This window comes from Coloeus monedula, assembly GCF_965178545.1.
Source record: "Coloeus monedula genome assembly, chromosome: 4".
Lineage (NCBI taxonomy): Eukaryota > Metazoa > Chordata > Aves > Passeriformes > Corvidae > Coloeus > Coloeus monedula.
This window is the reverse complement of record NC_138784.1, coordinates 19,512,409-19,539,670: the sequence shown is the minus strand read 5'-3', so window position 1 is coordinate 19,539,670 and position 27,262 is coordinate 19,512,409. Positions and strand designations below refer to the sequence as shown.

General features: G+C 44.1%; 1 protein-coding gene across 4 annotated transcripts in view; it reads right to left on the bottom strand.

Moving 5' to 3' along the window:
• The window catches only part of TMTC1 (transmembrane O-mannosyltransferase targeting cadherins 1), a gene marked incomplete at its 5' end in the record, with an annotated part of 152,155 nt that overhangs the window by 24,131 nt on the left and 100,762 nt on the right, over positions 1 to 27,262 (bottom strand). For all 4 annotated transcript variants that reach the window (XM_082280324.1, XM_082280323.1, XM_082280322.1 and 1 more), the window contains 2 exons: positions 14,850 to 14,963; positions 23,198 to 23,362. In XM_082280324.1, the coding sequence (XP_082136450.1) occupies positions 14,850 to 14,963; positions 23,198 to 23,362 (279 nt within the window). The remainder of the gene's footprint in view (positions 1 to 14,849; positions 14,964 to 23,197; positions 23,363 to 27,262) is intronic.

Genomic DNA, 27,262 nt, shown 5'->3' with positions numbered 1-27,262 from the left:
CAATAAAAGTGATAATAAAGTGCAAAAGGAAACCTGAAATCAGCTGTTGAACAACGCTTTCAGGACCAAGCAAAATGATATAAGAATCTGAAACCAGACTGCTTAACAGTATGAATTCTCTAAGCTTCTTGTAGCATTTGGTTCAGTACAGTTCTCCTTTTATCTGACCCGTTGATCTTTATATCTGCCTGTTTCAGTTACCAGATTACATATTCAGCCCAGTGCATCTCTGTTAAAATTCTCCACGAATTAAGCAGCAGGTCATAGTCCATTCAGCAGTTTAAATTCTCAAAGTTGTGCTCCTACATTAATATTTTAGTTTGTAGGTTATCCTGGGTTGCAGTGTATTCTATTACCATCCTCATGAGCTGCTGAGATCAGGTGGGGCAGTGTTTCCTTGCCTCCTCCCCCCAGACTATCTTGCTGTTAATGGCCCATCATTGTCCTGCCACCTGACTCATAGATAACTCCCTCTGGACTATCATCTGTTAATGAGCCCAATCAACACCTGGCCTCATGACTCATTACCCCATTGTGAGATGCTCCACCCAGAGGGAGGAACCAAGCATCCCATCCTGGATATAATCTGAAGATTCTGAACACCAGAGACAACCTTTCCAATAGATTTCCAGAGGACAGGAACTACACAGCCACCACTGGACCTTCTGAGGAAGAGCAGATCCTTTCCACTGGATCACTGCTTCGACAGAACCACATCCACCATTTTATCGGACTACTGCCGCCACCCTGACTAACAGGGTGTCAGGTTATATCCTGACTCTGTCAGTTTAACCCAGTGTTTTCTGCCTTTTTTTAAAAATTTCCCTATTAAATTGTTACTCTGACTTGGTGCCTCCCACTGGTTTGTTTTCAAACTAGTACATAGGTCCTTCACCAGAAAACTCCAGACGTGGAAGCGATCCAGGACAAGATTCAAGTATCCAGGACCCTTTGTGCGGTAAGTAGGTGAGAACTGAGGGTCATTATGATAAGGAAATAAATTTCTGACAGACGCCCACAGAGGTCCCTGGTGACCAGCTGTGTGAGAAGTTCTGATGCTCTGAGGACAAGTCATCTGACAGTTCTTTGCCTTAGGTCCCTGATCATGGGAAAGTGATGTGGATAATGACATTAAAAGTAGTTGGCTATGAAAGCACAGGGTACAGCATGGGAAGGGGCATTTAAAGGAAGAAGGGATTAAGACTCTATAGTATAGCCTGACTAAAGTTTGCAACTGTTTATAATCCAAGACTTTCCATGGTGGGTTTTTTTTTTTTTCTTTGCCTGGAGTTTTTTACCATGTCAGTTCAGCCCTGGGATTTTCTGTGCTTAAGTACCATGAATAATTTAGCATTTTATACACTGCTGCAACATTTGTATCAGTCACATTTTCACTCCACAGCTCATAAATGATTTTGGCAAGGTCTTATTTGGGGGTGAAGCTGGAAACAGTCAAGGGAACTCTGGGAGAAATGGGTGTGCACCACTAACAAAACCAGGATGTTTCTTACCATTAAGTAAGAGAAAAGCCCCAAGTCCTTTTTCCACCTAGCAAACAACCACTGCAAAGCCACATATTTGAGGAGAAATTGTTCAGGGATGCAGCCATGTGTGTTTTTAAAAAAGTGGCCTGTTATAATAGCAAAAGATGTATGTAGTGACCATCATTCATAGCAAATAAAGACTACAGAGTGCCAGCATCCCTCCCACACAGATGAACATCCCATCTCGCAGAGGTCACCACTTCTGCTGCAAGCCCTCAGGTGCACTGCCCAGTGTCCACACTCACCCTTGCCACCTGTATTCGCTGCTCAAGTGACTTAGGAAGAGACCCCTACCTGAACTTGTCACAGAGTAGCAAAAAGTAGGAAATCTGTAGTGAGAACTGAGTTGACATAGAAATAGCACCACTTTCCATCACTGAACCTCCCCAGTGAGCCTGATGCATTTTGGGATGTGAGAGGCTTCCTGTGCTTGGAGAAGTACCAGCAAAAGACAAGATGATGATGAGGGTGTAGTGTGGAGTCTTGACCTTGGCCCTCAAATCCATCTGTCATCTAGTCTAAGTCTTTCCAGGGTGGGAGAAATGTGTTCCAGAGCAACAGCAGGGGAGGAAAGAAAAGGGCCAAGCTTGCTTGTTCTTCAGCACTTGGAATGCAGCTCTGTGTAACACCTTGACCAGACTCTTGAGCAAAGAACATCTCACAGCAAATGACCAAGGGCTCGGTCTTGTTTCCCATTTTCTCCATGGGATTTTGACATCGTTTTGGACCAAGAAAAAGCTCTGGCAGTTGCATTTTTTGAGCTTTTTTTACCAGAAAGCTATGATAAAAGCATGAGCTACTTCTGTCAGTACTCACACATAAACCAGCTCTAATATTTGACATGAAGTCACTTGAGTTATGAGCCGGCAAAAGGATTTCAGACAATTCTTGGGCAAGTCAGAAACAGATTAACATTTTACAGCCCTAAACCTGATGGTTTTTCTCTCAAATTTTCAGAAATTAATTCTGTTCTTGGCCTTTAGTGCTCCTATGGCATTTTAGGCCCAGGAGATTTGCTTGCACCAATTTGGAGTGAATGAAAACTCAAGATTAAAGAAGGGAACTGATTTCACCTTTAAAGTGCACAGTTCTGACCAGCAGCTCCATAAATACACTTCCGAGCTCAGTGCTAAAACCTCTCAACAGCAAATCACAGCAAGTCTCCCTTGTATCCTGGGCTCTATTTCTTGTCTTTTACATTTATTCATTACATCTTGTTGCCCTTTCCAAGAAATGTAAGTGAAAACCCAGAACCTCAGCAAGCACAAATTGTCTGCTTAAACCCACTTAGCATCTGGCCTGAAGAACTTAGGCCATCTGCAATTTTACATATCTGAACAAAAGTTAAGAGAAATTCTGACCCCAGCGAGCTAAGGCAGTGGCTTTGGGCTTTGCCGCTAGGGTTCAGCGCTTTTATTTCTCTCCAAGTATTTCATTTGGAATATTGCTTTATTATGGTGGTAGAGCAGGCTGCCACTCAACTGAGTTCAGCAGAACAACCAAGTCTAAGAGAGAATCACCTCTGGTAAAGTAACCAGAGCCAGAGTCTGAGCCCATAACCATCCATGCCATTACAGAATCACTGAATGACAGAATGTTTTGGGATGTAAAGGACCTTAAAGACCATCTTTTCCAATGCCCATCCACTATGGGCAGGGGCACCTTCCACTAGACCAGGTTTTTCAAAGCCCCATCCAACCTGGCCTTGGACACTTCCAGGAATGGGGCATCCACAGCTTCTATGAACAATGTGTTCCAGTGCCTCAACATTCTCACAGTAAATAATTTCTTCCTAATATCCCATCCAAACTTGCCCTCTTTCAGTTTATGCTGCTTTCACACCACCCTCAAATCGTTCCCAAGAATGGTCCAGGCCTGAGCCCACATCAGAGTTTGGTCCCAAAAGCCAAGGTGGACTTGGCCACTGTCTCTCAGAGATACAAACATTTACTGAATACTTCCACATCAATTTATGCCAGTTGACCTCCAGGCTAGAGAATGTGGACCAGATCATTTTTTTATTCATTAACATGGATGTTGAATAAAGGACTAGCAGCCCTATTTAAACTACCCTCTGTTCAGGCACACCCACTGCTGTCAATAACAGCTCCCTGGGAATAAAAACAGAGCACAACAAAGTCTTGTGGCAGGATTTATGCAAGAGCATAAACCTTGACCACAAGTTACCAACTGAACCAACTCAAGAACTTGCTTTTGCTGTAGGTGGCTTGTTGTAATGGAGGGAGACACATGTACTTCTCCCATTTTGAAGTTATCAGGAGGTTTGTGATGTTTATCAAGACTTCTGGAATTGGTCTCAATGAATCCTAATATTCAGCATTAGCTTATTTTGATCATAAGCTCTCTAATGCAAACATTGTCTCTTCTCCATTCTTCATTGATACGAAGAATGTGTTTATTTCTTAGAAGGGTTAGAAACACATTACCAGGACAAGGAGGTCTCCAGTTAACCTGGAGTCTCTTCATGCCACAATAACGACAATACTCAGAATCCAGACTTTGTTTTATAAACCATCACTCTGAGGACACTGAGATGCAGGAGATCAATTATTAGAACATATCTAGCTTGTTTTGCAGCTTCTCTTATGAAACAAAGCTTTCTACGTGGACATATATAGAGCTGTATTTTCCTTGCCACCACCACTGATAATGGTAACAGTCTGCAGGCAATACCCTTCTCGCTATGCATCTGATTAGGCAGAAATTCCTCTAGGCTTCACCTAATCAAATGCAAGTGCTGCATTATTTATGAAACAAAGCTGAATTTCATTAAACTTATTCTACAAGTAGCAGTTCATGTAAAAAATCAGTTTATCCTTTCCTTTAGAAATCAGAATAATTTTCTTTAAAATCTACATTCAAGGATAATTATAATAGAAGTCTTGGAATAGCAAAATTATGGGAAAGCAACCCATGAAAGTACATTTTAAAACAGACTGAGATTTCATTTCTTAAGAGAAGACAAGTGGGATGTTTCCTTGTTGCAGAATGAATAATTCAAATGGTTCCTCCAATGCTGTATCTGCAATTGTCAGAATAAATTTCAGCAGCCTTCCCTTTAACTATTACAGGTATAGACTGCACAAGAACTCCTGTTAGTAATTATCCCCACTTCTTTTAGGTTAGCAAAATTCCCTCTAATTCCACTGAACAAAAGCCCTATTGACTTGCACAGTCAAGAGATTTCCAGTTTCCCAAGACGATGCCAGGTATAAAACAGATACAGTCATCAAAACGCTGATGACCATTTATTCTGCTTTTTCATTTAATGCCACTATTATCTGAAATGGTAGGGGTATTTAAAAAAAATTTGAAGGGCTTTGTTTGGCTCCTATCTGAATTACAAGACAATTACAGAAAGAAGAGAAAGGGAGGAAATTTGTTGTCATGACTGCAACCTATGATCCTCTAAGAATTTTAATTCTTTTAATTCAGATCGAGAGAGACCACTTAAACAACTGGCAAGCTCTGCTCACAGTCCTGCCTTTAAACATCCCCTGGTTTGGTGCCAGGGATATTCAGGGGAGGAAGGCATTAGTGCGACAACTACCCAGCGTTATGTGGGTTTTGCACAGGCATTGCTGTGTGGGTAGCAAGCAGCAGGGGATGGGGCCAGACCAACATGCAAGTAGCCTGGAAAACTACCATGGACAGCATGGAAAAGGCTGTAATGTCATATTTCAGGGGTCTGGGCAGCCCCCCACAGGCACTGCATGATAGAAGAGGTTACTGAAAGCAGCCCAGAGACACTTCTCAGAACTGGGACAGTCCTGAGATGTCACATGAGGGTGACTCTTCCTGATGCTCCAGCCCAGTGACCAGCCCTTCACCACTCTCCAAGGGCTGACAAAAAGCCTGTTGAAAGCACGCTCCCAGTGACTTATGAGTTCTTATAACCATTATAAAACTCGTAAGCAACCCCGATCATCATTAACCCAGCAGCCATGACATGGCAGCAGCAGAAAGAAAAATCTGCCTGCATCATCTCCATAATATTCAAAGGAGCTCCAAGCATACTATTTTCTTCTATAAATAAATAATAAAATAATAAATGAAAAATAATTTAAAAATAAGTGATTCAGTTGGGGAGATCTAGTGTGCCTGTTTTTTGTTAATGCATCTTTTGATTAAATAATGCATTTAAACTCAGCACTCACAGGGACCCCACCACCTTTGAGGCAGCTGCGATAACTCAGCCCCCTGTGCTGCCCTGACAAAACAGGCTGTGTCACCCCCCTGTGGCAAGAGGAGAGCTTGAAGAGCCCTGGGTCAGACCTCTCACCACTCCTCCATACAACAGGACACTTCCCTGACAGCTACTCTTGGCTCTCCTGATGCCTGTCCAACCCTACCACAAAGCTCAGCATCCATGGGGCTCCCTGCAGCCACATCAGGCACATGGACTCCGGCCTTAATTACCCAGGCCCAATTACTTGCTGGCAGGATGGCAACTTGCTTTTAAGGCATGTTTGCCCCATTCCAATATATACTGTAATTAGTGGCATTGTTTTGCCAACGAAAGTAAGAATGTTATATGAATAATGTCTCCATCTGTGCCAAGTTTTAATACTGCCCATTTTGTATTTACTCCAGTATACCATTTCAAGCCAATTTTCCAATTTTAATATTACATCACACTCATTTTCATGTATTTATGTGAGTTCTCAATAAAGCTCTATGTCAGGCTGAATTAAAGCACGATTTGATGTAATTCCGAGACCAGTCATCCTTTGGGGAACAAACCTGCACTGGCAACAATTCAGGTCATGGCCTCATGACAGTGTGGCACCTTGTTCCAAGAGCGGCTCTACATGATGTGTAGGTCATGAAGGCAGATCCTATGTCTTCCTCAAAAAGGTTTTCAACTTGCAACATTTGAATTTCTTTCATAGAAGGAGAGGTGATCCTGCAATATCAAGCAGCAGCTGGCTGTCTCTTGAAGAGTTCTAGTAGTTGCATCAATATTTCCTCAAAGGTAACACCCTTCAGCTTGGCAGAAGGTTGCAGCAGGCTGGGGTTTTTGTATTTAAAAAAGCACCTAGAAATCCTGCTGAAAGTTGGGCAAGTGAGAGATCTAATGCTTTTAGGTTCCTTTGAAAGCTTCAGGCATAATCTTCTTCGGTGAAAGCGTGACAAAGCAGCAAGATTCCTGGCTGTACACAGCACAGCCTGGAGCTGGGTATTACATCACACCCTTTTCCATGCACTCAGCTGCAAGGGGGTCCTGACACAACACCAGGAGTAAGACAGGGAGTGATCCCATCCCAGTCTGATTCTTGGGGCTCAAAGAGCATCCCTGAGCAGCACTGTGGGTCCCATGAGGATCCTCATTGCTGTTACATGGGCCAGCTCAGATCCTGAGGGAGGTCCTGCTCACAAGTCAGCGCGGGGTCATGCCTGATCAGCAGCATCTAGAGCAGGATCTTGATCTAACCTGGGATCTCCAGAGGCTGACTGGGTATAAATAGCAAGTGCTGAATCACAGCCAGGGATCAGTGGAAGGAAGTAAGGTCCTGGTTTTATGGCTTCTCCCCCTGCCCATCAGCCCAGCAGGCAGGAACAGCAGCCCACAGGCGCCCTGCCACCAGCAAACCCTCTCAGCAGGGTGAGCCTCCAAGGCTGAAGGGCAGAGCACCCTGATATTGAGGGAAACCTCTCCAGGACAGAAATGCCAAAAAAAACCCCAAAAAACAAAAACAAAAACAAGAAAAAAAAACACCAAACAAAAAAAAAAAACCAAAAAAAAAAAAAAACCCAAAAAAAACCAAACCAGAGACTCTCAGTAGATTTAATCTGTAAATTGACAAAAACCTCGTTAATTCTTTGAGCTTGACATCCATTAAGGAAAAATACCCCCAACCCACAACAATATCTGAAAGCATGCCATTCAAATAACCAATCTGTAGCACACTAAACAATATTACAATTTATAAATTTTCATTACATTTTCAAACTTGGGCAGGCATAGAAGCCTGAGAGTTAGAGCTGAGTCAAACAAAGTTTAAGTCAAACAATATCACAGCTAAATATAAATAAATAAAATCCTTCCTGCTAAACTTGCATGTTCCCTGAAGTGTGGAAGGCAACATGAGGTTATCAAATGGGGCTGTCTGCTTATTCTCTCACATAAAGAATTTATGCAGGATCCACGCAAGTCTTGAAAATCCCAGAAACCTCAACACTCCTGAAGCCCAGCAAAGGACTAATAATTCACAACATGCCTGACTTGTAGACAGTGTGAACAATGCAGGCACCTCCACAGAGCCCAAAGAATCTTGAGGGACCCCACAGCAAACGAGACCATCAGGTGAGCCCTTCAATCAAATGTGACATGAGGGGATAAAATACCAACATACTCTCACCGAAGCAGATGGGGGTGAAATCACGCCTGCCATCTCCCGAGGCTCCCAGGTGCCAGGGGAAGCTGTACAGCCCCATACTGTACAGTTTTCATAAAAACAAGGACAGCAGGCTAAGAAAAAAGCAGTGGCTGTGGGAATGAGTAACTAACCCTTGCATTTGAGGTTATCACTAGCCAAAAGTGAAAGGTAGACTTAAACATGTGCAAAATAGAGCCGTAAGTTTCTCTCTGCATAACCCACATAAAAATCAAAATAGATGCCTTGTCCTAATAAGAAAACACCTTTCCATCAGAAAAGCATTTTTCTTTCCCCATATTATCAGTCTCCAATACATAAGTAGGCAGAGCTTTGATGCAGTATCTGAGAAAGGCTATGGAGTTGTCATCCTCAGAGCTGATGGGGGCTTTTCCCTAAGAAGATGTATTTGAAAAGCCAGCAAGTCCCTGAAGGGCAGCATTGAAGGACCTGTACCCACAACAGACACCATGGTATAGGAAGGGACCCCACCTGTAACCACCAGTGTCCAGGGCTGAGTTACACATCCATCTGTCCATCCCAGCAGGCACACCCAGCTTCTACAGCTCTAAATGCACACATACTGTCTCTGCATTGGGGCTCATGGTTGCACTTAATACCAGTTCAGTTTTTAAGTAAATAAAAGCCTGTGCCTTGATTGATTGTTATTTTATCACTAAAAAGCAGAAAAACTGAGCAGAGGGGTAACAGCCCTCAAAACAGGCAGGGATTAGAACTTTATATAGAGAACAGGTTCAAAAATAAATCACACTGGCTGAAGTAATTTGGCCACCATCCCATGCAATGTGTTGTAAAGGCCATGAAGTCTCTGATTCGAATTATCAAGCAGCCCTTTCAGCCATCAATTACCATTAAAATACTCAACAATTCTATCCAGCTTCAGGACAGCCACCACACACCTACACAATACTCCTTAAGCCTATTGTCAAAGCTCAAATCAGACCACCACACAAAGTTGCTCCCAACCACTTGGACATGATCCACCTCCAGCCCGTAACATCCACTAACGCAGAGTATTACATGAAATCTCTATGAAGATGTTCCAGGCTTGATCCAAGGGCCTGATCTAAGTAATATCAGAATGTCAGAAGGGCACTCACGGTTCCGGGAGCAAATGCAGCCACGGCAGCCACAGCAAAGCAGCACTGCACATTTTTTACTCACTAAAAACAGGCTAACAAATGGTGCTCATATTTTAATTCTTCCCAGAAATAAATCACAGATGGTATCCAAGGCCACCTGCAGTCCATGCTGAGAGGCATTTTCAAGGCAAATACACTGACACACACACATAAAGGGCTGGAAGAATACAATTTTTTTACTGCATGGAGAGTGCAATTTAACTGAATTTAAACAACCCCAGATACCGATGATTTAAGATATATAAAACCCCAGCAGGAAGGTGTGTGAGAAAGCTTAAGAAGAAACCCGAGCCTCCCTTACAGCATTAGGGCTTTATTTCTAAAATGTAGTGAGTTGAAAGAACAGCCTTGCTTTTTTTCTTTCCTACCCATTTTCATGATGCTATGAACCAATTTTGTTCCCTCAAATGAGGGATACGGACAAGCTACTTACACTGTTTTCCCTTCTCCATCTAGCCTGTGTTTGAGTACTAAGGATACATAACCACGATTTCATGACCCTTACTGATGCCCCAAACCAGCATTCCCAGTTCCCACGCTGTAAGCAATGCCCTAAGATGTATTATTTGCAAGCTCCTCTGCAAGAGCTAGACCACACAAATTACAGCACCACGTGTTTTCATACTGGTTTCTCTGCCTCCTGGCCCACTCTCTCCTCTCTCTGAAGGCTGAACAGCAGAACAGCTCCCTGAACTGCAAAGAAAAGCAGGCCAAGAGTTCTTACTTGCTGTCCAGAGGCTCCCTCCTCCAGAAGATGCCACAAGCGGGAATGAAGGTTTCTGCGTGGCAGGCTGGTCCCCTTCCCGCTCTGTTTGGTCAGCAGCATTTGGCAGGGAAAGCCTAAGGGGAGTTTGTGGCTAGGAACCTGCTGATGGACATGTACACACACAGAGGTAACGCTGCAGAAATGTGTGCATTCTCAGGTACACACACCAGTGCATTTATGTACATAAATTCACAGGATCACACTACACGAGGTGGATGCCTCCTGCAGGACTCTGTGCTGTCAGGTATGTTTTAACATCCAGAAGGCAAACATGAATTTTTAGATGATGACCTTTTTTCAGACACAGAAATGTTGCTTGGATAGCCCAGAACTATTATTAGTGTGTTTGTCCACCCAAGGATTTATTTAGTGTGTTTATCCAGCCAGGAACCCAGCAACCTCCTTCAGCCCCACCCACTGATGCTCACATCGATCTGCCCTCCATGGGAAACACTGCCCTGGCAACAAACATGGAGAGGGATGGTAAGACAGAACTGCTTTGGGAATTAAAACGTTGAATGAGTGCAATTGTAGGAGGGAAGACAAATTATTTTTCTTCCCTCCACTGTTAAAAGGAGATTGATTTAATTGATAACAAATGTTCACCGAATGGGTTTTAAGGCTCAGGCGTTTTTCTCTCTCTGCACGTCAGCCCATGTGCTTTCCTGAGGAGCAATAAAACAGTCTCAACAGTAACATCAAGCACACAAGGCTGGGGAGAAGCAGGACGAAAGCTTGGTAACTATCAACAACAGCAAAAACATCTTCATTAGTACATCAGAGTTGTTCTTCATATTGGAGTGAGGTTGCACCACCTCATATTCTCACTCACAAATGGGAGACAAGTGGTGAGATACATTTCAGGTAAGATCAGCACTGTTTGATCTCCAGGAGCAGAGGTTCTCCAGAATTCCTAACAACAGCCACAAACCTGCAGCAGAAGCAGGAAGAATGTTAAGGCCATCTTTCAGAATAGTCGTGGTCAATTCACATCTCAGTTGGAGTATTTCCAGCCTTTACTTTCTGCAGGAAAAAACCCCAAAAAACCCCCAGGATCTCCTGGGGTCACTACCATATGTCAGGTAAACCAGTGAAGCAGTCTAATCCAGCGGTGTGTTTTTCTTGTTTTACTGCAGGTAAGATGAAAGGTTTATAACCCACTCGACAATTGCTGAATGCCAGCTGTTTGTCGGGCCTGTTTTATGGGTAACTCATCTGGCATCTCTGAAGGGCTCCATTTCCATTCCCCTTTTACAAACTACATATAGGAAGAGCTTTTCCTACATACAAAGAATTTTTGTTCTTTTCATTCTCTCCATCTCCAATTCCAGCGTCATCCTCCATTTGTGCACTTCATTTCAGTTTTCACTTCTTGGAGAGCATAATTAGATTGCACTGATTACCCAAGCCTGGCTAGGTCAGGGTGTTGTGTCACTGGCCTCTGGGCTGGGCTGAGGAACGAGTTATCTGATGGGCCACCTGCAATGGCACCAACAGGTGGTTGTTGGGACTGATTGCCAAGTTTGCCTTGGAAACCTCCCCTGCAGTTTCACTGTCAGAGAAAACGCATTATGCTCCTCCACCACTTTTCTGCCCTGAAGCTAACAGAGGTGAGCCAACATTTGCCAGCAGGGAATCCCACCTGTGTCTGAAAGCAGGAAAGGGAGCAGTTAAAGCATTGGGGATCACTTTTCCAGGATTTAGTACCAATTGCTAGGATTTCACTAGGTGACTTGTGTGCACTTCAACATCTTTTCCCACAGCTACAACTTCACAGGAGCAATGTGTTGCTTTGCCAAGCAGAGCCATGGCAGCCAGCACTTCTGGCAGAGCAGGAGTGCATGGAAGCACATCCTTACATTGGTGGAGTTGGTGGAACGGCAATTGCTCGCAGTTCAAGCAGCACAGTGCAGACTGACAACATCACTTTTGTTTACTGAACAATTAAACTCATTCACCAGAGATCAAGCAGACCTGCACTGTCATTTGGCACAAAGCTGTAATAGTGGATGAGCCATCACACACTGAGGCACTGCAGCTCTCCCTTTCCTGTCTCCCAGGAGCTCCCAGGCAGCAAGCCGTGTCCTTATCGACTCCATTTCCTTATTAATTCCCTATTGATCTGCTCACTGAGCACTAGGCAGAAATAATATTTTTATCTTCTGTACTCTTGGCTGTGCTGCCATTGGATTGTGAAGCCTCCTGAGTACCTTGGGTTTTCTGTAACATGGGGAGGGATGGATCCACCCACACTTGCTGGGAGATCAGGCACTCAGTGAGGGGTACCTGTGGGAAATCATGAAAGCTTGTTGTGTGAATACCTCAGCTGCTGGTCTGCCTACTCCCTGTTATGGAAATCTACAGAGTGGTAATTCATCTTTCCAGGTCAAGCCAGTGGCCAAAAATATCCTGAACCATCAAAATCTGCTCAGGATATTACAGCTACTACCTCCTTCTCTCTAATTGTGGAGATTGGTCTACAATCAGAGCAGTCTGTGAGGAGCTGGTGTCTGTAAGGATGGATAAACAGCTGTTTTTTGTGATACCTGTGTAGGGTCTGCCACTGTATCTGCCTGAGGCTGCCTGTCCCACACCCAGCAGCTTCTCCACTGCTTCAACACAGCCATCAAATGTAGGCACTCAGCAGCTGCTGCAGGGCTCACACACAGCCCCTGGCACTGCAGAAAGGGTCTGTCTGTCTGTCTGAGGGGAAAACACAGACATTACAGAATGTACTCCTCAACAAGAGAACACACTACACTTTTTACTTACACTGTTCTATTGCTTATTACACATACCCCAAATAATTTCCTTGTGACAGAGGTGGGAAGAAGTAAAAATAAGGAAAATATAAGCGCAGAGAATACAATGTGACGGGAACAAGTAGTGCAGCTTCCCAGTGATGGAGACTTCCAACTCCTGGCCTGCACCTTTGGGTCAGAAAGAGAATGTGCAAGGCGAGTTTCACTTTTCCAAACTGCCAGTTAATCCTGAAATTACTGAAGCAAGTGGGCACTAGTACCAGTGCCACGAGACACCAAGCACCTAGAGAAGAGCACAGTTGGTTCTGTGGGGCTCCAAGCCCCAGCAAGGCTTCAGATGCTCTATAAACAACACCATCAGTATAAACAGTGCTATGTAATACAGCTGAGAAAATGTTTGCAACCAGTTCTTAAAACAGACTCTTTATAATTGAAATACTGCAGAGCAGAAAACAGCATTATAATTACAATAAATGCGTGCTGCTGAGTTAGAGAAGATCTTTTGTCTGCAAATCCCATTTACACAAGCAGAGGCAATGCTGGTAGGAGCAGTTACATTACTCTGTGCACTCCACCTCAGGGCTTGGATAATTTTTGTCAGTCCCTCTTCTTTTTAACTTGCAATGGGCTTTTCTAGTAAATTGGAGAAATTTCAGAGACTAGATACAGGAACAACTGGAGGACTGCAAAACCTTGTAATGCTGAAAAAACCAGCACCTATCAAGCAGCAGGTTAAGGCAGGAGTTGATCACTCTATGGAAAATGGACTTTTGGTTATGGGATCTTCAGTGTGGCATTAAAAGGTGTAAACAAATTCAATGACTGGAAGCTGGTGTTAAACAAATCAGTCTAAAAATAAGGGAGGACATTTTCAGCAGCCAATGTAATTAACCTTCAGTACAGTTTACTGGTGGTTGTGCTAGATTTTCCATTGCTGGAAACATAGGAGGTTTTTCTAAATGACTTCCTAAATGCCCAGCATGGTCAAACAGAACAGGATGTTGCTCAAAAAAGCTAAAAATCACCTTCACCCAGGTTCAGTCCCTCCTCAGTGACAATGAACTCCTGTCCTCACAGGTCAACCTGGGTGTGTTAGGAGCCCTTGGAGAGCTTTTATCATAACCCTTCAGCTGGCCAAAAGACAAAACATACATGTAATTTCTGGAGTTTTCTGTCACAACACATGTCAGGAAAGAACATTTCTTCCACCTCCTGACATGCCCTATGGAGCTGAGCTCTGCACTTGCTGTCCATCAGAGCCACTCTTCACCTTGTCTGTCCTTCCCAAACATGCTTCTACTCCTGAAAACACTATCTGCACACTCTGTGCTTGCTTTCCCTTGCCACCATGCCATCCCCCCAGCCCTGTTCCTTGCATTCATTTCCCAGAGGGGCTTTCTTCCAAGTCCCAAGGACCAGAGGGGAGAGGTTTGGGGAACTGGGGTGACCTGTTTGGTGCACTGAGCACTGCCTGGGGAGCAGCTGAGCTGCGTGAACAGCACTGGCAGGAGCAGCAAGTGGAGGAAGCTGCTCACAGGGAGTGACCCCATCTGTGTGTGAAGGAAGGGTCTTTCACACATACCACAGGACATGTCCTGTATCACAGCCCAGCCCTGGGGCCTGGTTTACTGTTCATCTATAGGCAAGGCAATTCATCCTCCTGCTTCGGCTTCCCCCTGTACAGAACCTCAGCAATGATATTTGCCCTGCTACTGCAAAGGAGCATTTTCAGGATCAATTAATTTAGCATTCATGCAAAGCTCTGTGGACAGAAGCCTCAATACAAGCAGTAAGTACCATTATTGTTACTGCACTTCAGATGGCTACCGCACTGACATTTTCCAGGCATGCACCATTAACAATTTACTAAGATAAATGGCCCAGGAACCTGAAAACGCATTTAGGACAACTACCTCCTGCTTACCAGCATACATTCAGCTGTGTAAATGACACCTCATCGCTCAACGTGTAGCTATGGCAACATTTCTATCTCATATACTGAAGTGCACACACACACACACACACATGTGGAACTGGAGGGAAGCCAGGCTACCTCTTTTCATGACACACAAACACGGAGCCAGGGAACTTTCCCAGGCTCTGAAAGCCAAGCTGCTCCCAGGAGCCAGGGATGAGGAGCAGCCAACTTGCCCCATGCCTGTCAGGAAGGAGATGGGTTAACAGCATGAGCCCCACCAGGTCCCCAAGGGACTTACTTGAGAGCAGTTTTGTAGTGGTAGATTGCTTCAATGTTACGGCCCTGGTCTTTCAGAAAATTGGCATAGTTGTAGTGCACCTTGGCGTTGTGGGGCAGGGTCTTCACTCCTGAGCTGTAAAGAGGAACAGAAGCAGGACACAATTAGCAGCCAGGTTACCCCATCTTCCCCTAGGTCCACCTTCTTCTCGCACTCCCTTCTCCTGAAAAGCTTGCTCGTAATTTGAGCACCTTGTCACCTCCTGTGCATTTGTGCCAACACAACTCATGTTCTAACTCCGAGCTTGTCCCATGTGCCAAGTGCCCCGGGCAGACATAAATGTGTGGCAGCAATTCAACTCATCCTGGTCACTGCCACCGCAGGCACTTCCAGCACCAACACTGCAACACTCCTGGTGGCCAGATGCTATTGTATTTTAGAATCTGAATTACTAAATTGAAAGACCAAAACAAAAATGGCTAATATTTAGAGGGAAAGCATGTAGTACTTTCTAAAAACCGAGTCCTGCTTAAACTTGAGTGTCATGAAGCACCTTATGAAAATCTTGATTTAAGCCTGGCACTGCAGATACCACAAAGAGGGTATCTTTTCCATGTGCATCAGCACTAGATGGGATGCCTGGCATACTCCAAGTACCAGCACATGTGCACTGCTTAAGGCTGAGCAGAGTATGGCCAGGATGTGAGGGCTAATGGGACTCTAACCCTTAGGTGGCAAAATAACGCTCTGGCATTATAAAACATGACTGAGGATATCTGGCTGCACAGCCACCCCATCCCTCCCCTTCGTCTCCCCTGCTATGTGTAGACTGAACTCAACATTTGGAATTAATAATGAGGGCACAAAGCAAGCATATGCCTATTTGCTTAATTGAGAGCACAGAAAGCAAGGTACACCTTGCACAGCCAGAAGAAATGCTGTTTCAAGGTTAAAGAGAGAAAGAAATCACAGGAGCACGTACACCATGGAAACATTTCCCTGCAAGGATCCAGAGAAGTCAGCATTCTGTTTAATGGGGAAATTCTTTCCAGCACATAAATAGGGGCTCTCTGAGGTAACGGGAAAAAAGGATGGATGAATCTGTTCACGGAAAAGCAGACAAAGTCCTGTTTCTTGCTCACAAGCAGATTCCTGCCAGCTGCTCTCTTTTCTACTCCCAGCATCTCTAACCCTGCTACCTCAGGTAGGAAAACCAAGGATTAGAGAATTCCCAAGTCTTGTTGCTTTGCCTTGTCTGTCTCTCCTGCTTAACTTTGGTGAGCATGGAAGTTAATCATAATGAGACAGGCTCACACACAGCCCCTGCAGTGGGGTGCACATTCTCTTGCATGGGAAGAATGCACCCAGAGCTGCAAAAACCCTTTGAGGGGGATTTCATTGCAAAACAGCACTGAGGAATTGCAGCGGCAAATGTGGTATCCTTTTGGTTATCTGCAGCCAGTGGCATCCAGCATCGCTGACACCTACTTGTGAGAGCTTCCAAAGCTTCACCCACAACTGCCTTGCACAGTTCAGCTCAACAGAGCCACGGTTTGCCTACTAAAATTAAAAGTACACCTTGCATTTGGCTTCCTAATCATCAGGTATTTCCAAATTACTTACTGGGAGCACTACAGGAATAAGACATTTTGTGACTAATCGCTGAATTAAATCAGTTAATTGATGCTATTCTTAAGAGAATGATTTTCTGTATTAGTTTTCACGAAGATATACTGCACCAGCAGCAAGTAATGTGTGACTGCTATGGCTGTGTTAATTTCCATTGGCCTTGGGAGCTATTAACTACACACTTACAACCTCTGGGCATTACTGGAATATTAATTCTTATACAGAGAGGGTTTCATTACATCAGCATCAGTGTTACAGGCAGAGACAAGGCACTCAAAACTGCTGCTCTCCCAGAGCTATGTGCGAGGAGCTGCTCTGCTACAGCCTCTGCTGAAACAGAGCAGACTGAGCTAACAGTGAGGAGTACATTACACATGCACAAGCACTTCAGTTCCAATGAGATACAGTCTTAATAGCAAGATGCATATGTTTAAATACTTTAATTCTGAACTGTTTTCCTTTAAGTAGAATTTATCACTAAATCTGCTGGTCCCATTTATTAAAACATCACTAATAAAGCTTCTTGCATCTGTGTGCTTCTGCTGGTGGCGGGGGTGACGCAGGAAAGGCAGAAATGGGTCTGGATTCTTAAGATGCTCTCTTCTGCATCACACTGTTCACACTGACCTATTTATTCTCCTCACACGGGCGGGGAGGGGGATGTTTCATTTTGTAAATGCACATAGCAGTGACTGAGGCTGCTTGGAGCCTCTGCGCTGGGAGAGGCAGCAGCAAACACAGCACTGGATGCAGAGGAGAATTTTTGGGAGTGTTTAGGCAAACACTCCTGGCTAACTGATCCTTGACCAGTCGAGAACGCTGTTTGCTCGTTGACAGAGGAAACAATGATGTCCACAGTGAAAGCCAAGAAGGAAAGGGTGGAGTATAAATAACAAAGCAGAACACAATGTTTTTCCATTTGTGCTTCCCACAAGCTCCCAGTCTCTCACAATTTCAATATAACTTTCCAATATGCTTTTCCAAACTCTCCCATTTCCCTATTCCCCAGCCCAGCAGACACGCACTCTTCTGAAAACCTACAGCACCGATCTGGCTCCAGTCAGAAATTAGCCCACTGACCCTGGATGTCACTTCTCCAAAGGACTTCCTTCCCTTCTAACCTCTACGACAGCAGTAAGCAACATAAATGGAAAACAAACAATAGGTAAACCTTTTGATGTAACACTTCCTCCCTGTGGAAAAACAAAAAGCCTATTCGCCATAAATCAGAGAAATAAAATACCGCTGGTATTTTCCAACCTCAAATACCAGCATCATCCAAATTCCACTTCAGCTGGGAAAAATGCCCTGTGATACCCCCTCTTGTTTTCCCAAGTGCATGTTCTGCTCTACAGGGTGACTGGGTGCAGGGCTGAGGCTTCACTGATTTTCTGTGATATCTGTATGAAAAGTGCTCAGTTCAGAAGAATGAGACCAGTCCTGCCTCAGCAGGAACCCTGGGAAACTGATGCTGTCTCCTCTGCTTTGGGAATCATTATCATCAACAAAGGTTCTCTACAGCAAATTATTCTCTGGATGACACAAACAACCACCTCCCTTGGCCTCCTCCCCTCATACTGATTTCACAGATATCTGTGTTGGGCCATATTAAACTGTCCTATAGAACATGCCTGAAATGCAATGGGACTTGCTCTCCTCAGCTGAGCCAGCTTTTAGAATTAACAAAATAACACAGCAGTACGTGCCACACATTTGGGGCTGAAGCAGTTTTTGCAAATTCCTGAAGTCAGCAGACCTGGCTTGGGAAGGAGAGCTGCTAAGAGGGCATCATTTTTGTACAGTTCCTTTTCTGGTTACTGCTGCGTTTCCAGGCACTGTCACAAATGTGGGCAGCGCGTGCGGACGCTTTCCAGGAGCAACAGGAAACGTGGCAGCTTGACAAGCCTTGGAAAGGTCAGTACAGCGGATGCAGAGGTCAGCCCACAGCTCTCCCCTCCCTCTCCCTGGCTTTGGACATTAACACTGACCGCAGTTCAAATCTGACCTTCTGGCCTGTGCATTCACTCCAGAGGGCAGTTCCTTAAATAATTAACAAGTCAGTCCTCCCTGATCACCTGCCAACACAGTAAGACAAACTGCTTGGGGCTTCTAGAGATGTCTTGGAATAATATGCCACAAATATCTCTCTACGTATTTGGCCATGTCTTATACTTGTGGTTTATTTGCTTCTCATTTAGTCCTTGCACACATGCTTGTGCATCTGCCTGGAGATGCCTCATTTCCTCAGAGAGCAGCATCCTCCCTGACACTGCTGGTTCAGCCAGGACCTGGCAGGATTTCTGCATCCAGAAAACTTGGCCCCTGGGCTGAAGACTGAGTGGCAACAGTGACCCAGAGATGGCAACGGTGCTGCCACACAACATCAAAATAGGGTAAGTCTTGAGAAAGGGACAGAATGGGGCACAAGCACAAAACTAGGAACACTCTGAGTATACAAACATCTCCTGGACCAGCATAGAAAAATCGTATTTGACAGACTAAGCCTCAGCCACGGGAATCAAGAAAGATCAACCCTGCAGAAACACATCCAAGCAAAGGATGGAACAAAAAGTAGAGGTGAAAGGAAAAAAAAAAAAAAAAAACTAAGAGGAGGGAAGAAGCAGTAATTAATTAAAGCAGCAACTGGAGAAAGAGGAATGAACTAGGATTGTGAGTAAAGATTCTCCCAGCATATACTTCTTGAAGAAAATTCAACACACACAGAGACTACCAAGCAGGTTGATTTATGTCTCCTTTCCCTCATCTATAGATTTGCTCTGTATCCTCCTCCCATTCTGTCCATTAAAATTTATTGGTTTTTTCACATACCTCCGTCCACTTCTTCCTCCTCTCCTCATCAGCATCCTCCTGCCCCAAAGAGGAGATCTCTCCTTCCTGGGATGACTTTATCTTCTTGCTATACTACTCTTTTGCATTTTCTTCCCATCAACAAGAAGGGTCCTACCACGTTACAGACTTGTGAGAGATGTGTAACACCTATCAAAGAAGATCTTAAAAGGACAACAAAAAGGCCAATAAGGGTAAACAGCACAGTGAAGACAGCTATGAGAAATGAAAGCCACTCTAAAAAGGAACAGCTACAGAAGGAAAAAAGAAAAGAGCATAAACGTCAGCCAGTTAAACATAAACCATAATTAGGCAGACCAAAAGAGATTTAAAGAAAAACTTGCTAAAGCTATCAAAGCTAATAATGGAATACATCAGACAGAGGAAACCTGCCAAAGATCCCCTAAGGCAAATAGATGATGGAGGTCTAAAAGTAGTGCTTGAAGAAGAAAAGACCACAGCAGAAAAGCTAAATGGATTCTCTACACCAGTGCTCACTGCAGGGAAACTGAAGGAGTTGCCACACAGGAGCTTTTCCTCACAGGGGCAAGACTGAAGCACTGTCTCTGACTGAAATGGCAGTAACAGAGGCTTTAAAACAAATCAGCACCCAGAACAGTTATGAATCCATTGGGCTTGGTAGAATACATCCAAAGGAAGCCAAACATACAGCTATTAGCTGCGGTAGGTAGCCTATAATTTAAATGAGACTGGCACTACGGGAATGGAAGTTGATGAACATGACCTCATATGGCTCCAGGGAAGGGATCTTGAGGGGGAAACAGACCAGGAAGTCTGATTTTCACTTCAGGTAATTTTGGGAAAACCATAATAAAGCCTCATTCCAGCACACTTCTAGATAACTACAGTCCAACAAAGAATTTGCCTTGTATATTGCAGAAAGAAGTTATTTGGGAAGCTCTGTTGTGTTTTTATAGATTCAACAGGTCTATACATGTTACAATACATGTTATTGAAACTATGGAAAGCTTTTACAAATATCCAAATATAGCCCAGGCAACCAAAATCACATACACCAATGTTGAGCACTTAAATGTCCAAAGGGATTTTTTTTGATAAAATCCCTCACTGAAGACTTCCAATTTCTTCAAGGTGTCATGGAGTAAGAGGGGAAAATCCTCTCATGAATCAGTACTCAGTTGAAAGACAGCAAGCAAAGAGCATTAATATTTGAACAGTTTTTACAGCTGGAGAAGAGTGCAAGCAGGGTTCCCAGGAGACATGCAATGGCACCTGAGCTACTTCAGGTGTTCACAAAGGATCTTGAAAGGGGAGCAAACGGGGAGGGGACACGTTTGCTGATGTGTTCACCAATGTGAATCACACTGCAGGAATTAAAGCTGAGTACACTTTGTTGCAGAAGGATCTCACAGTATTGAAGACTGGGCAAGAAGATGGCACAACAAATGCAGTGTTGGTACAGACACAAGCAACAGAGAGTGTGTACACACACTCCCTAAATCTGCATAAATCGCCACACAGATTGATGTCTAAAACCCAGTTATTTCCAATCACAGTAGGTGTCTTGTAATTTGCATTGGGAGTGCTGTGAAATTATCACTCACTGCTTAGGAGAGGTCGGTCATAAAAGGCAAGCAGAAGATTAGGAATTAGTAGGAGAAGAGAAGCAAATCCAGAAAGCAGTCCTATGTTACCGTGCTGCACATACCTCTTGAAAGGTAATTCTGGCCTCTTTCTCAAAAGGATGGATTAGAGTATGAAAGTATCCAGAGAAGACTGACTAGAGGAATCAGAAATGCAGAACAGCTTCCATCTGAGTGGAGTACAAAACCAGCTGACTTCAGTGGGGAAAAAGAGACAGCCTTAGGTGAAGGCATGGGGGTTCAAGGCATGGAAGTGCCTTTATTCTAAGTGGCAAGCTGATGGTTACTCACTACTCATTCAGCACACCAGAAGTAGGGGACACCAAACCAGATAATCAGGCAGAAGGCTCAGAGCACACAGAGGGAAATCTTAGTGTGCATGCTCTGTAATTTAACCATGGAGCCCAGCACACAGGATGCTGTTGAAGCCAAAACTATAAATAGGTTTGAAAAAGCAGAGACATTATGGAAGAAAAGTCCATCAGTGACTGTTAAAAGCAAAAATAGCAAGTAACTCCTGACTCAGGAAGTCTTTAAACTGCAGATTACTGCAAGCTGGGAAAGAACTGGAGAGAAGCATTATTGTTGCTGGCCCTGTTCTTACAGTGCTTTTTTCAGCAGCTGCTGCTGATTGCTCTCAGGGGCAGGACACAATATGAGGTGACCCAGCAGGAACACAGAGTTCTGCCATCCCCTCAAAAGCCTGGGGCAGACCTCTCTCCTGGTACTGTCCCCAAAACTCCTGAGCTGAAGAGGGAAACAGCTCAGCCCAAGGCACTGAGCCCTGAGTACTGCCCTGAGCTACTCCACTTCCCTCCCTTGAGGTAAAGGTGTATTAGCTCCAGCTGACAGCTGCACTGCAGCAGTGCCACGGCCTCAGAACTGGAGCTGGCAGTAAATAGTCACCCTGCTTTGAATGGAGGCTGGAAGGACAGAACTCCATTTGTATCCAACTAAGCAGACATAACCTTATCTCTCTCTTCTGCAAGAGACCCCATAGCAGTCCATATTGTCCCAAGAATGCTCCTTAGTAGAAGGAAATGTCCTCCTGTCATTTGCTACAGTTTGACTTCATGGTTTTTAAACATGGGTAACCACAGCTGTGCACAACACAACACCGTATGAATGCCTGAAACTCTGCAAATGGAATTGTCCTATTGCCACCTCCCCCTTCAGTAAGAGAGTTGTCCAACTTGGGAATCCTCCTACTTTCCTCCAAGTGGCCAGGTTTGGACTGGAGGAAGTGGATTGTTGTGTGAGTCCAGGCCAGTCACCGTGGCTGCTGTTGTTTGAACAGCAAACAGTGTTTGAGGGAGACAGGCAGAGAACTGAGATTGGCTCAGGTGGTCAGAGCTGAGTTCAAAGAGTGCCAAGGCTGTGGGTTTGATCCCCATCCCTGTTTGGGCCATTCACTTAAGAGCTGGATGCGATGATCCTTGTGGGTCCCTTCCAACTCAGAATATTCCATGAATCATGCAGGGGGAAGAAACCCCAATTCCAGATTTTTTTAAAAAACAGCCCCACTAAGAGAGCTCCAACCACTGCAGTAGTGTTTCCTGAAGACCAAAGGGTGCACATAAAAAACAATTTCATACTTTTAGTGCTGCATAAATTAAACTTTGCTCTGGCCAATAAGTTAGGAAATAAAGATCAACCCATGTGCAGATCACCTGCGTTTCTGCAATTACTTCACAATTAGACAACTGCTGAAAGCAGCTGGAGGCAAATGCAATACATTTTCTAGCAAAACACAAAATGAAACAGACTGTTTCAATGCAAGAAAATACATAAATGAGGTTGTTAAGAGAGCTGTTTGGCAAAGAGTAATCAAATAAAATGAAATATGGTACATTAAGTTTGGCACTTCGTGGCATTTTATTTTTGTCATTAGAACATTGCTGAAGAAATTTCAATATATTCAGTAGCGTTACTATGGCATTCTGGAGTGTTGCAAAAAATTTTTGCTATGTCTTTAGAAGCAAAAGCATTACACTATCATTAGATCTACAGAATCGAAGTTATTTAAAAACAGCATGTCTTAAAAATGTGCTTGTCAGAGCCCAAGTTTGTACATAAGCATATAAAGTGCTGACACCAGTTTTTGCCCAGGTATCAGACAACAGAAAGTAAGTGTTATTTTATGATAATAAAAATGTTAATTAGATCAATGCATCAATAGCACAACTTTTTCTAAAGAAAACTATTCCATGTAACAAACTTATTTTCAACAACATAAAAATGCAAGTATTCTCTTGTGGTCACTCCTACCTGAACAGGGATTCTCGTGACAGCCAGATTTCATTCTGTTTCACGGTCTTCCAAGAGAAGAGCAGCAGCAGCAAAGCAAAGAGGGTCAGAACAGTAATTCTCCATTTATTTAGCCACGTAGACAGCTTTTTTAGACCATGGACAAAAAGGATGCAGTACCCCATGCTGGGGGGAAAAAAAAAAGGAAAGGGAAAATGTACCAAAAGTTATATTTCAAGTGTCTGGTTTATATGCAAAACCATCCAGTATTGCATTTATTACACAATTACTGGGGGTTTTGGACTAATTATATTTTCTGGGCTAACAAACTTTAATTCAACAGCAGTTTTCCTCAAGTCACTACACAATTTCCAAATTAATCTAAATGATAGACCCGGATGCCAAAAGTACAGTCGCATACATAATACCACCCAGCATAATGGTAGCTTCCACCAGCCACAGAAGGCAGCTGCTTTTCTGAACAGCAAGCTAAGAAAGCACCATGTAATAACAGTAATACTGAGCACTACTGGAGCAGTGTGGAAATGAAAGGCATTTTAACAGGGGGAAGTCTCTAAACAATCCCAGTGGTGGCTGCTATTAATTCTGGTTTACAAATTGTGAAGCTGAGGCAGGAGAGTGACTGCAGGAGCAGGTGATGGAGACCACCAAAAAGCAGGAGAACCTGTCTGGGTCTTGCACTTCTACATCAGGGCCAGCCTGTCCCTTCTAGTGGCCAGCCCAGAATAGCTGAGATGTGCTGTCAGATCTTCCTTGCTGCCCTTCCATGAACTGACACACGGTCATCTCCAGCCCCCAGCCCTTCTACGGCTCACCATTAATAATTACTGTGGCATTTGCACAAGCCAATTTGGACTGAAGTCTTACACCTGAATAAATTTAAGTCAATTCAGTAATTATTTACCTTAATTCAAGGGTTGTGTTATTTCCTCCAATGATGTCCCTCTGAGCTGGAAATTCAGTGCTTTCAGCTGCTGTACTTAATAGTTGCTTATTCTACTTGTAATTTTTAGAAGGAATTTAAATTTCTATTGCTCAACAAATTTTATTAGCTTATCTAAAACTCTTCAGGTTACTTAGCACCTGATTTAGTGTTAGACTTAAAACCTATCTTAGTCCAGGCAGCTCTCCCTAATGAAAACAGGGAGCAGAAGGCTCTCGAATAACACTTGAGGATGATCAATAAACCGAGCCAGAAGCACAGCCCTTCCCTAACACTGGCAGACCTTGAACCCCAGCTGAATCCCACACTTAAAAGCAGGCAGGCTGGAGGTATAGAGATCATTGCACCTGCCCACACTCTGGCCAGAGATTTAGAGGCTTTCCTGGTCTGTACAGAGAGGTTCAACCAACTTCCCAGTGAGAATGCTATGAGTTAAGAAAAACTAAGAACAAAATCCCACTGTCAGAGGTGACCTTGCAGGCAAACATGCAATATGGTGGAAGTCAATGTGGAAATCAGAAAAAGGAAAATGTTCCACATTCGAGGAGCTCTGTGTGTGCTTCTTGGCATGGTTTCTCTGCCCTCTTGGAGGGCTGGACGCATTGCTATTGCTTAGGCTTCCTAAGGTTGGAGAGAGACAAGAATTCTTCCTTTCACTGAGGAAAAAACCTGCCTCTGTTGTATGCACTGATTAGCACCACGGTGTTGTCTCTGGCACAGTACAGGGGCCTTACAGAACACTGAGAGAAGTACAGAAGTATGGGGCAAACCCAGAGACAACATCAGATCTGGTGATCATTCAGAACCCCTTCATGGTTGTTTTTGAGTTCTCCCATTTTTCAGAAGTGGTTACCTATATATTTAAATCACTCAGTTATGCTTGCACTTTCCTGTAACACATTTCTTGTTGTACATGCACTGGTTTTTTCCATTAACTATTTTGCACATAAATATTTGTTGCACCTACATTAACTGCAAGCAGACATTTAGAACTACAGAGATGCTGGTGCCAAACAATCCAGCCTTTACAGTTATTGAACCCTACTTTAAAACCTCTGAAAAGCTAATCTTAATAATAATCCCTCCCTTTCCATCAAGAAATGCCTCAAAAGTCTGCAGACAGTTTTTACTTTGTTATTTTGCCTTTCCTCAATTTTATCCTTCCCTTGGAATTAATTATTTGATGTATATATTACTTAATTGCTTTAGCACGAGGCCACTTTCAAAGTAATTTCCCTACACCTTCATGTATTCAAGAACAGACCCTTTCTACAGAATCATGAACGGGTCCAGAAAACAAAAAATGCAAACATCAATGTCTTGGCATTTATATCAAATCCTGTCCCAGCGGTTGGGAATTTCTGCCTCATCAGCAGTCCTCAGTCTGAGGCACAGTCAGCATCACATTACACCTTCACAGCCACTGGGAAAGGTGCTGCTTCCAGGGGTTGTTCTCCAGCACCTGCAGTGCACCACCACCATAGTTTCAGAGAGATGCTGGGTGCCACAGAGAAGCAGGAGCTCAGCCCAGATGGCAGCTCCCATCCCAGCCACACGGGCAATGGCACCGTGCAGGTACACAGCAGCACCCAGCTCCACAAGGCACTTCCCACCTGGGGGCTCCTAAAGCACTTTGTAAGGGAGGTCTGCTGCAGTCTTCCTCTTACAGGAACCTGAAACATGGCCATCAAGTGATTTTTTTCTGCTAACAGGGGACTGTAAACACAGCAGTGAAGCCGCAGTCCAGGACTCTACCCGCAACACGGGGAGTATGCAATGGAAACCAAGATACCTTTCTCAATAGCACACAGGACTGCCCAAGAGATAAACTGGGAAATAACCCAAAAGCGGGGTCCACACTCAGCAAGGTAATGAGACTATAGGATTCAGCAGCAAGTCCGAATACAGATAGGAATGGGTTCCCAAACAGTTGCTGGATGGGCCTTGAGTAGCTCATGAGGTACCAGCATCCCAAACTGCAAAGCTGCCAAGGGTGAGGTTAAATAAAGGGCAGGATTGAAGCATGACTTACAATTTAGTAAGATGGAGAAAACTTTGACAATATTAGGACTGAGTTGTAGTTGTACCACATTAGAGTCTAACTAGCCTACAGTCGATGTACCTGCACTGCAAAGTGCACGGGAACCCAAAAGAAAGGAGAAGAAGGGAAAGGATCAGATAGCATGAAGTAGGTGAATACTTTTATTTTCAGAACCTGGTGAGCTTGGCTTACAAATTCAGACTATTTCCTGCCACAGAACATCGAGGAAAGGGTGGGGACAGCAAACCTGTAGTAGGACCTTTCAGTGCAGTGTCACGTGGAGCCCTATCTTTTTGCATGGCTATTTTTATTACATGGTCATTTTGAGCCCATCCCTTGGCTGAGGACAGCTATTACATTCCTGGCTGCAGGTCTTTTGCAGGCCAGGGAGTTCCAGAAGCACAGAAAGCACTCACATGTTGTTTACTGCCAGGAAAGCATGTGTGTTTGTGATTCCATGCCACAACTAGTTTGCAAAATAATTCCTTGCAACATCCCCAAAGCTATTATCCTTAGTAATTTTTGCATCTCTCTTCACATTTCTGCCTTAAGGCCAAATAACTGTGGTGAAATCAGGGCAAATCCAGACCCCTCCTCCAGATCCCGTGATCTGCTCTAAACAAAACAGAATGTCCGCACCAATGTATTAAAGCATCCATCAAAAAAACATAATTATGTTACTATTGTTACTATTGTTTCCTAGTTCCAAAACCACATAATCTGTCATACCTTACTTCACTTGTTTCACACTAGAGCCAACAGTCCCAGTACAGAAATATCCTTCATCACAGAGACCGTAACGTTTCGAACCAGTGAAGCACCGAGCTTGCAAAGATGGAGCTGCTGCAGCAGCAACCTGCCCTGACAGCCACTGGACCTGGTGAGCCCCCCCACCCTGCCACAGTTCAACCCCCAGATGCAAGTTCATCCCATTTCCCTTGATCCTGACCTCACCAGGCTTCACAGGAGCCCTTTGAAGCAGCTCTGAGTTTTATCAAGCCAACAGCAGCCCAAGCAGTGGTACCCTGGTAGAAAGGGCCCATACAGGTGAGGCTGCACTCAGATGATAAAGGTAACTTGC